We start from the raw sequence: 11,410 nt of genomic DNA on the forward strand, positions 1-11,410 counted from the left end.
GTCTCTCTCTCTATCTCTCTCAAAAATAAATATTAAAAAAAATAAACACAAACACTGTGCAAGATCACTTGAGCCATTATACATCCTGAATCGCTCAGAAGTGCTGTTGAGTGATGAATGTGGCTGGTTTGGGAACCCTCAAGGTGGTGTTGCTCCGTTCTCTGTGCACATGCAAGGTGCCATGTTACACATGACTGTTGGGACTATTTCAGAGACACAGGGTAGAAATGTAAAAGTTCTTACATTAGACAAAAGTAACTTCGCTGATCACTGTGTTTTAGGTAGCTGTTCCTTCCTCTGTGGGTGCTGGCACGTTTCTAGGAGTCCCGTGCCATGGGTGAGTGTCAGGAGCGCCCAGGGGGCTCAGTCGGCTAAGTGTCCAACTTGGGTCCAGGTCATGATCTCTGAGTTTGTGAGTTCGAGCCCGGCATCAGGCTCTGTGCGGACAGCTCAGAACCTGGAGCCTGCTTTGGGGTTTTTCTTGCTTTCTCTTTCTCTCTCTTAAAAATGAACCTTTAATTTTTTTAAATGTTTGCTTATTATTGAGACAGAGAGAAACAGAGCATGAGCAGGGGAAGGGCAGAGAGAGAGGGAGACACAGAACTGGAAGCAGGCTTCAGGCTCTGAGCTGTCAGCACAGAGCCCTACACGGGGCTCGATCCTACAAACTGTGAGATCATGACCTGAGTCGAATTTGGATGCTTAACTGACTGAGCCACCCAGGTGCCCCAAAAATGAACATTAAAAACTTAAAAAAAAACTGTAAAGAGGACCCTGCATTTCCAAATCAGGATTTGTTGTGATTCCAGTTATCCTGAGGACCAAACATCCCCACAGCTCCTTGGCCAGTTTGCATGAAAAGCAGAACACTGTCAGATCAAATGTGGTCGCCCACCACATAACTTGGTTAGAGAACAAAAGAAGAGTGAATGCCTTTCCTTATAAAAAGAGAGGGCTGGGGCGCCTGGGAGGCTCAGTCAGTTGAGCGTCCAGCTTTGGCTCAGGTCATGATCTCACGGTTCGTGGGTTCAAGCCCCGCGTTGGGCTCTGTGCTGACAGCTCAGAGCCTGGAGCCTGTCTTCAGAATCTGTGTCTCCCTCTCTCTCTGACCCTCCCCTGCTCATGCTGTCTCTCTCTCAAAAATAAATAAAACATTAAAAAAATAAAAAATAAAAAGAAGAGAGAGGCTGCCCTGACGTGGTTGAGGCACCCCTGCTAAACCCACCAGGCGACCGGCTTCCCCAGCCCGGCCTCGGAGGCAGCAGCCAGCTGGTCTCACCTCCTGGGGCCGCTGTCATTAAGTGCCACAAACTGAGTGGCTTAAACAACAGAAATTCATGTCCCACAGTCTGGAGGCTCCAAGCCCAAGTTCAAGGTGCCAGCAGGGCCCGTCCCTCGGAAGGCTGTGATAGAGATTCAGCTCTGGGCCGGCCAGCTTCTGGGGCCCCTCCGGCAGTCTCCAACGTTCCGTGGTTGCCGATGCATCAACCACATCTCCGCCTTCCTCTTTGCTCCCTGTGTGCCTGTCTGGGTCCAAGTGTTCCCTTTTGGTAAGGACATCGGTCATATTGGATTAGGGGACTACCCCAAGGACCTCCTTTTAACTCAGTTTCTTCTGTAAAGACCCATCTCCAAATAAGGTCACAGCGTGAGGGACCTGGGGTGGGGACTTCATCAGATCTTTCTTCGGGGAGACACAGTTTGATCCATGATACCATCCATTCGATTTCTCTTCTGGGCTGAACAGGCAGAAGGGAAGACACTCTGAAAAAGCCGATCTGGTCATCTGTTTTTACTTTTCCAATAGCGAGACGACACCGGGGGACCCTACTCTCCCAACACGCTGGAGGCTGATCTAGATTCAGGAATGACGTGGGAAAGGAAGAAAGTCCCAGATGAACGCAAGGCGTGCACCCCAGATGTGGTCCAAGGCGCGTCTGTGATCCCAGCCTGTGGCCACATGTGAGAGCGGCGTCCAAACAAACACGCACACGCGTGTGAAATCATAGCTGGATGTCGGATGAAACAGGCATGTTTCCAAGAGGATGGCCATCCCGGCCAGACGCTGTGTGACCACATATGGACATTCGTTTATCCAACCAACATGTGGGGGCCTTGTGTTTGACCCCGAGGACAGAGACAAAATGAATAATATCTTGTTGCTTATACCAAGGAGCATTGTGTGTGTGTGTGTGTGTGTGTGTGTGTGTGTGTGTTTTGTTGGGAAAACTTTCAGCAAATTATAGTCTAATGCAGACAAGGACATATCTAAGGATACAGGAAGGCTTTGAATAAATCAGAAAAAGACAACCTGCTCTTGGTGGGAAGGTTATAAGGAGGCACCTCTGGGGCACTCTGCACCCAGCTGAACACAGCTCCTACTCATGCCCTTGGGCAGGCACCCTTGTGCAGTGTGCAACCTGCCCAGCCTTACATGGCAGCCCCCAATATAGAAAGGGCTATCAGAGAAGTGCATCTGAGGTTTGATAGACCAGGAGGAATATGTAATTATGGCTTGTCAGAGTTGACATTCAAGTTGGACTAGAGAGCGATCACGAGCTCATTCAGCAGAGCCTGGAGCAGCGGATGGCTTGCTGAGCCAGGCAGAGGCGCCTTCCACAGACTAGACCAGCCTGATGTTTTCCCTCCTCTGCCCTCTCTCACCTTACATGCCACCCTTGCTTCTTCTCCTTGGTTCCCTGCAAGCCATGCTCTATTTCTATTCCAAAGCATACCGTACACCCCCCTGTGTGTCCCCCCTTGTGTGACATTTCCTTGCCCCCTTCTCACCCCTCGAGGCCAGGCCTCAGTCCCAGCTTCTCTCAGGAGACCCCAGCCTCCCAAATGTGGGCCGTCCGCAGGACCGTGTGCTGTGGCGGCTCCGAGATCTCCAGAGCAGAGCGGCTCAGGGCGGCCTCGAACTGGGCCAGGAAGGGCCTTCAGCTACATCCGCCTCCCTCTGTACCTGAGACCGAGCGCTCTTCGACTGCCCTTTCCAGATGCGGCTGCGAGCACACCTCTGGGGCCATGTTCGTTGCCCTGCCGTGGAGCTGTGCCTTCGCACGTGAGGCCCTGCTAGGCGTGAGCTCCGCGTTCATCTCTGGGTCCTGAGGGCGCCTGAGACACATCCATGGATTCAAACTCCGGCGTAGGGAGTGGGAGCTGGTGCAGACCTGGGCTGACCTGGCCATGCTAATGGGAAGGGGGCCCTTCGTGGAGAGGCTCCAAGGCCCCCAGGTGAGGATCTCACGCCCCAGGGGGTACGCGAGTGAGCGTGAGTGCGAGCCCACAGCTGCGGGAGGGGTGGGTGCGCCGTGAATGGGATCCAGGACACAAACCATCCACGTCCTCTTCCTCTTTCCCAGCTCAGAACAGAACAGTGCTCTCTTCTCCGCCCCGGGGTTTGAACTCATTGGAACTCCGTTCTCTCACTCCAGGGCTGGGCCTTATTGATCTAAGGGTAAGGGGTGGGTTCAGGAACGGGCAAGTGACTCACTTCAAACAGTGAGAGTCAAGGAGATGCCTGAAGGGGGTTTGCTGGAAGGTCCATCCTCCTTTCTCTGAGGACTTCTGGAAGTTCCCTTCACCACCGTGTTGCTGTGTGTGTGCATGTGAGGCCCTGGACCGTTGCTGCCTTGCTGCCAGCCTGAGAGCAAAGTCACCTTGGAGGAAGGCAGAGGCCAGGAAGGGGCAGAAAAAGGAGCTCCAGCCCCTGGATCACGCCAGCCCTGAAGCTGCATCTTCCTGGAGACAACCAGCCATGAAAACTGAAGAATATCCTCATTTACTAAGCCAGTTTGCCTTGCCTTTTCCCTGTTACTCATGGCCCAAACAGCCCAAAGAGATATAAGTCCTTAATCAAAATTAGGAGTCTACAAGGCAGAGTGGTTTTGCAGAGGAGCGTAATAAACTTCACTGGGAGCATGTTGAATTAGAAGGGCCAGCAGGACATGGGGGAGTGCGTTGGGGCAGTTGGATGGGCCGCTCAGCTGGGCTGGAGACAGGTCTGAAAGGCATTGGCTTGCATGGGGGAGCTGGACCCATAGGACCGGATAAGGTTTAGGAAGGACGTCCATCAGGAGGAAGGAGGGAGTTCTGGGGAAGAGCGCATTTAAAGGGCAGAAAGAGGAAAAGCAGCCAGTGAAACAAGGAAGTCGGGGGTGGGGGTAAAGGCTGCAGAAGGGGGAAGCCAGTAAGATAGGACTTTGGGAACTGGGGGCTCACCGGGGACACCAGCCAGGGCTGGGCCCTCTCTGACGTTCAGTGTGGCAGGGGCCAGGGGCAGAGAGAGGCTGGCAGCCACCAGGGAGGCCAAATGAAGGTCAAAAGGTATGAGCATTGAACTCATGTTTAGGCAGAAAGAAAGAAGCCAGTGGTGAGTGAAGATCCAGGAGAGTGCGAAAGGGGGTAGGTGGCAGCGAAAGTTCCCGATGATGGGGGCAGATGAGGGGAGAGGACTCTTTCATTCATTTCACAAGGGTTTGTTGAGGGCTGCTCTCAGCCAGGCGATGTGGGGCTCGAACTCACCAACTGCGAGATCACGACCTGAGCCAAAGTCGGACACTCAATCGACTGAGCCCCCCAGGCGCCCCTCATCTGTTCTTGCATGAGTGACATCACATGGTATTTGTCTTTCTCTGACTTATTTCACTTAGCAGAATACTCTCTAGCTGTATCCATGTCGTTGCAAATGGCAAGATTTCATTCTTTTTGAGGCTGAGTAATATTCCACCACATATATATATACATATACACATATATACATAGACATGCAGCACATCTTCTTATCTATTCATCAGTCAGTGGACTTTTGGGCTCTATCCATAATCTGGCTATCATTGACAATGCTGCCATACATGTTGTGGCTCATATAGCCCTTCGAATCAGTATTTTCGGATCCTGTGGGGAAACAGCTAGTAGTGCAATTGCTGGCTTGTACAGTAGTTCTATTTTTAGCTTTTTTAAAAAGATTATTTATGGGGCGCCCAGGTGGCTCAGTCGGTTAAGCGTCCGGCTTCGGCTCAGGTCATGATCTCACGGTTCATGGGTTCAAGCCCTGTGTCGGGCTTTGTGCCGACAGCTCAGAGCCTGGAGCCTGCTTCAGATTCTGTGTTTCCCCCTCTCTCTGACCCTCCCTGCTCACGGTGTCTCTGGCTCTCAAAAATAATTTAAAAACATAAAAAAATTTTTAAAGGTTATTTATTTTTGAGAGAGAGAGAGAGAGAGAAGGGAGGGGCAGAGAAAGAGGGAGAAAGAGAATCCCAAGCAGGCTCTGGACTATCAGCACGGAGCCTAACCAGGGGCTTGAACCCACGAACTCCCAGATCACGACCTGAGCTGAAACCAAGAGTCCAAATGCTTAACCGAGCCACCCGGATGCCCCTATTTTTTAAGGTTTTGAGGAACTCCCATACTGTTTTCCACAGTGGCTGCACCAGTTTGCATTCCCACCCACAGTGTAAGAGGGCGCTCCTTTCTCCACATCTTTGCCAACCCCTGTTGTTTCCTGTGTTCTTGGTTTTATTTTATTTTATTTTTCTTGCGTTGTTGATTTTAGCCATCTGACAGGTGTGAGGTGATAGCGCCTTGTAGTTTTGATCTGCATGTATTTCCCTGGTGATGAGTGATGCTGAGCCCCTTTTCATGTGTGTCTGCTAGCCACCTGATGTCTTCCTTGGGAAAATGTGTGTTCGTGTCTCCAGACCATTTTTTAACTGGAAGGGTCTGCAGTTTTGAAGGCATTAGCCTGCTGTCGCCATCCTTGTTCGACAAAGAAATAAAATTATTGCCCCGCTGATCCCCAGGCTCTGTGTTATGTTGGGGCTTCCGAGCCCAGAGGTTGAGTTCGACACCAGCAGCCCTGTTGCTCAGTGAGACAGCAACCTAACGATACGTTATTTCCGAGTAGCTTATTACCGAAGCAGGCTTCTGCCTCCAAGAAGGCGCCCCCCGAGCCCAGGGTGGTTGGGCAGTGAAGGGTAGCAGGGGTAAGGGTTTGCTTCTGGCAAACATTTAAAGTGGAGACAATGGTTGCTCTCCATCAGGGGAGAAAGGCCTGCCTGTACCTGCTCTCACCTTCCTGCGCCCCGTGTTTGCAGAAGAGAGAAGGAGAAGCAAAGAATACCAGCATATTGTGAAGGGGTTGGACCTCGAGATGACTCTGCCCTTGGTTACTCTTAGCAAAAGCCCCCGGGACTTACGCTGTATGTCTCCATGGCGAAGTTGGGCCGAACGCCTTCTGGCTTGGAAAGCGTGCCCACGATCTGGAAGGTGCCTTCCTTCAGTCTGGAGAAGCCGTCTGTCGTGGCTGACTTACTTTCGTCTTCTTCTTCCTCTTCTTCTGTAACTTCTTCTAGCGCAGCCCCGACTACACAGTTAGACAGAAACTGCAAGAAAACACAAAGTTGCTAAGAAAATACTAAGGACAACTTAGAGAAAGGGTAGTCAGTTGGAATGATTCTAAAGACTGACCTTTGTTGAGGGCTTGCTAGAGGTCCCCCGTGACCCTGCGCAGAGCCCGCCCGTCATGCACTGGTGGTTTGCTGAGACTGACAATGACCCCAGGAGCATGGCCGAGTGGGCGCTATTATGGTGCTCTATTTTTAAAGCTTTTTAAAGAATTTATTTATATTTTTAATATTTTATTTATTTTTTAGACACAGAGAGAGACAATGAGAGCAGGCGAGGGTCAGAGAGAGAGGGAGACACAGAATCTGAAGCAGGCTCCAGGCTCTGAGCTAGCTGTCAGCACAGAGCCCAATGTGGGGCTCGAACCCACGAACCGTGAGATCATGATCTGAGCCGAAGCCAGACGCTCAACTGACTGAGCCACCCAGGTGCCCCAATTGTTTATTTTTTAGAAAGAGAGAGTGGGAGCAAGGAGAATCTCAAGCAGGCTCCGCCCTCCCAGAGCAGAGCCCAACACGGGGCTTGACCTCACCATCCTTGAGATCAAGACCTGAGCTGAAATCAAGAGTCAGATGCCCAACCGACTGAGCCCCCCAGGTGCCCCAATGGCACTCTACTTTACAGATGGGGAGCCCAGGTGCAGAGAGCAGGGTTGCAGTCACCATGTTGGTCTTGACTAAGAGAAATGTTGCAGTGTAATGTGGTCCACTCATGGCTGGTTGCCGCACTAACAGAAGTAAGAAGAAACAGGTGAAATTAACTTAAATGTTTCTTTAACCCAACAGATTCAAAATATTATCAATGAAACATGTAATCAATAGAAAAAATGGTTAATGAGACCTTTTATATTCCTTTTTGTTCATACTAAGTCTTTGGAATTTGATGTGTGTTTTACACTGAGGGCAGACTCATCTCCATTTGGACTTGCCTCATTGAAGCCTTCAGTGGCCACCTTTGCAAATAATAATGAAATAGAATGAAGTTGGCAAAGCTTTGCTTTTTATTTTACAGAGATTATCCTTGGGAGTGGCTGATGTAATGTTAAAGAGTTTCATCTAGGGGCGCCTGGGTGGCTCAGTAGATGAAGCGTCCAACTTTGGCTCAGGTCATGATCTCACGGTTCATGAGTTGGGGCCCCGCATCGGGCTCTGTGCTGACAGCGCAGGGCCTGGAGCCGGCTTCAGATTCTGTGTCTCCCTCTCTATCTCTATCTTCCTTGCTTGACATCTGTCTCTCTCTCTCTCTGTCTCTCAAAAATAAATAAACACTAAAAAAATTTAAAGAGTTACATATACACATGTGTGTATACACACATGTATGTATATATGTAATATGTGTGTAGACTTATTTATATACAATTAATAATGATTTTAATTTACATATTAAACATGCATGTAATTGTGACATCATTACATCTTGGGAGGAAAAACAAACCAAAGCTAAACAAACAAGAAGTCCCACCTCATTTGTTTTGATAAAAATCAGTTCGAGTTAGTAATGCGAGATTATCAGGTTCAACCTCTCCCTGAAATATATTTCTTCCAAGTATGTCACGTGTATTTTCATTTCTCTCTCACACATACTCAAGTTCATTCAATATCTATTCAGTCCTATTATCTCGCTTCACAGATGAGCAGAGATGCCCGGCTGGAAGGAACTTGCCCAAGATTGCACTGGCGGGCGGGGAGGGGTGCAGCTGGACCTCGTGACCTCCAAGGCCACACACGAACCACACCCACCACCCTGCTCTGTCCCAGGGATGGAGAGGGGTGCAGGGGCTCTGGGGGGCAGGCGGTACTGCCCAGCCAGGCTGGGAGCCTGAAGATGAGAGACTGGCTTCCATTTCCTTTATGGGCGTCTTATTCCCACTCACATGGTGCTTGGTACGGAGAACAGCAATCACCTAGAAGGTCAGAACTAGGGGTCCAGGTTAGTCAAGGAATAGCTGAAAAGTTCTGTTATTGGTAAGCTACGGGAAAAGATCTCTACAAACTGAAAGAAAAGGACATTTGCTCTTAAAAAGGTGATGCTGTCAAAATTAATCAGACCTCAAAAGGGGGTAAAGTAAAAAACTAAATTCTCTTCCCGCCCACTCTCCTAATCTCAATCAGGTTCATCTCCTTTTCTAAAATCATCCAGTAGTTTTCATTGGATTTAGAATATAAACCAAGAGCCTGACCTCCGCTCCCCTTGCCCCAGAGGTGGGCCTTTAGTGTTGGACTCAGCAGGGGAGTGCTGACCACGTCTCAGGCACCATGCGGCTGTCAGCGGCCCACCTTCTGACTTTCACGATCTTCTCCCCCAAAATTAAAAATTATATTTTATGACTATATCACCATAAAGACTCACAATCTTTGACTCTAAAGTTTTATTTGGTTCTTTCTGATTTTAAGAGAAACATTTTTTGTGGGCTGCCAAGTCTCGGGGACCCTGGGTTCTCTGCCTGATGCCCTGCTGTCTCTGGTTTCCTGCACCTTCACCTTTCTGCCCTGCAAATCCCTCCTCGGGAACTTTGTCTCTGCCTGTGCCCCGAGAACTAGCTTCTCCGGTTTGGCCCCCACCCTGTGATGCAAGGTCAAATGCCACTTTCAGGAGAGCCTTTTCCCCAGACTCTGAGGCAGCCACCCTCTGTCACCAGCCGGTCTTCTGGTCTCTTTTTTTCAAAGTACCCATCACAGGGCGCCTGGGTGGCTCAGAGAGAGAGAGACACACACACACACACACAGAATCCAAAGCAGGCTCCAGGTGTTGAGCTGTCAGCACAGAGCCCGACACGGGGCTTGAACTCACAAACTGTGAGATCATAACCTGAGCTGAAGTCAGACAGTTAACGGACTGAGCCACTCAAGCATCCCCAATGTGTCCAGGTTTTATTTCAGAAAAAAATGTGTTTTTAAATTACAAGTACACATTATATAGAAAAATCAATTTTCAAAGCCTGACACAAAATAAGGATTCAATACATGTTAGCTCTAATTATGATTTTAAAGTGGTGCAATTATTTCAGAAGTCAGAATTATACATCATCTGGGATCTAATCCACTGACTGGCATCCTTATAAAAAGAGGGAGGGAGGGGCGCCTAGGGGGGCTCAGTCGGTTAAGCATCACATTTCAGCTCAGATTTCATGGTTCATGAGTTCAAGCCCCACGTCAGGCTCTGTGCTGACAGCTCAGAGCCTGGAGCCTATCTCCAGATTCTGTATCTCCCTCTCTCTCTGACCCTCCCCTGCTCATGCTGTCTCTCTCTGTCTCTCAAAAATAAATAAAAAACATAAAAAGTGTTTAAAAAAATAGAGGGAGAATTGGACACCGAGACACTTGAGGAGACCACCACGTGAAGACAGACACAGAGGCTGGGTGATGAGTCTACAAGCCAAAGGACTCAAGCGTTGCCCACAAGTGCCAGCAGCCACGAGTGGTAGGGAGCAGACCCTTCCCACAGCGTCTAGAAGGAACCAACCTCTGCCAACACTTCGATCTGGGGCTTCTGGTCTCTAGAACGGAGACAGAAGAAACTCTGTTGTCTTAAGCCACCTAGTTTGTGGTAATTGTGACCACAGCCCTAGGGAACCAACACAATGGTATGCACTGTAGCCACGGCCTCGTTTGGGCAGCGCATGTTGTCTGCAAGTGTGGTCATTAGCCTCACGGAAGTCTGCCCCAAGTGAGGCTACTCTTCTGTGTGGCTCCAGAGGGTGGCCTTGAGGTGGAGTCCTGCTCAGGGAAATGATAAAATCGTGGCTTTCTTTTGACTACTGAGCACTTTCCTTTTAATTTTTAATGTTTATTTTTGAGACAGACAGAGAAGGAAGTGGGGGAGGGGCAGAGAAAGAAGGAGACACAGAATCCAAAGCAGGCTCACGCAGCTGACAGCTCAGAGCCTGATGCTGGGCTCGAACCCACCAACTGTAAGATCATGACTTGAGCTGAAGCTGGCCGCTTACCCGACTGAGCCACCCAGGAGCCCCACTGAGTGGTTTCTTTTTTTTACTTTTTCTTTTTTCTTAAATATTTTTTTATTATTTATTTTTTATTATTTTTATTTTTTTTCCGTTTTATTTATTTTTGAGAGAGACAGAGACAGAGAGACAGAGACAACGTGAGCAGGGGAAAGTCAGACAGAGAGGAAGACACAGAATCCGAAGACAGGCTCCAGGCTCTGAGCTAGCTGTCAGCTAGCCTGACGTGAAGCTCGAACCCACGAACTGTGAGATCATGAGCTGAGCCGAAGTCAGACGCTTAACCGACTGAGCCACCAGGCCCCCGCCACCTCCAATGAGTGTTTTAAGATGACGAGTGTCAGGATCCCCATTTCCCGGAGCTAAAGATGAAGAGTGGGGAAGCTTAGTGGGCCCAAAACAGTACCTGGCAGATAACAGACCCTCAAAATGTATGTTGAAGGGATGGATGGAGGGACGCGCTTGGTTGGACCTACCTGTCGGTTGCCTCCTTCAGATGTGGTAGCGGTGCGGAAAGAGAACCTAGGTAGGAGGCCAGAGATCTGGGCTCTGTGTCCAGGGCCGGCCCCCAACTTGCTGTGTGACGCGGGGCCAGTCCCTTCCTCCCTCTGAGTCTCAGTTTCCTTCCATTAACAGGGGAGGCCCTGGGGCTGGACAGGCGACCTGCAAACACCTGGGCTTCCAGCTGCGGCTCTGCGAGCGGACTGGCGCCCAGGACCAGGACCGCTCTCTTAAGGGGAGCCCCTGACAGCACCCCTGCCACAAGCCCTCGCTGGGTCGGGGTGGGGGCGGGGGACTGGGAGCAGGGGGCTGGGGCTCCACTCTGCCCCGCCACTGCTCACCTTCCCGATGTTCCCGCTGCTGTACGAATCCAGCAGGTTTATAAACACCCTCTGGATCCGGAGAACTTTCTCCATCGTTGGAGTAACTTCCTCTACTTCACCCATGGCGGCAGCCGCACTGGTTGCTAAGGAGAAAGCGTCCCTCTGGTGGCCAAGGCGTCGCGACGCTGGCCAACTCCCCGGGGGCGGGGCCTAGGGT

The 11,410-nt window shown here is 50.2% G+C and overlaps 1 protein-coding gene across 2 annotated transcripts in view; it reads right to left on the reverse strand.

Moving 5' to 3' along the window:
- The window catches only part of AK7 (adenylate kinase 7), a 67,603-nt gene extending 56,222 nt beyond the window's left edge, over positions 1 to 11,381 (reverse strand). For both annotated transcript variants that reach the window (XM_029952413.1, XM_029952412.1), the window contains exons 1-2: positions 11,212 to 11,381; positions 6,201 to 6,386 (exon numbers count right to left, since the gene is read on the reverse strand). In XM_029952413.1, the coding sequence (XP_029808273.1) occupies positions 6,201 to 6,386; positions 11,212 to 11,316 (291 nt within the window). In that variant the 5' untranslated portion in view covers positions 11,317 to 11,381. The remainder of the gene's footprint in view (positions 1 to 6,200; positions 6,387 to 11,211) is intronic.
- Between the last annotated feature and the right edge of the window lie 29 nt (positions 11,382 to 11,410).

This window comes from Suricata suricatta, chromosome 9 (genome assembly GCF_006229205.1).
Source record: "Suricata suricatta isolate VVHF042 chromosome 9, meerkat_22Aug2017_6uvM2_HiC, whole genome shotgun sequence".
NCBI classification, from domain to species: Eukaryota; Metazoa; Chordata; class Mammalia; order Carnivora; family Herpestidae; genus Suricata; species Suricata suricatta.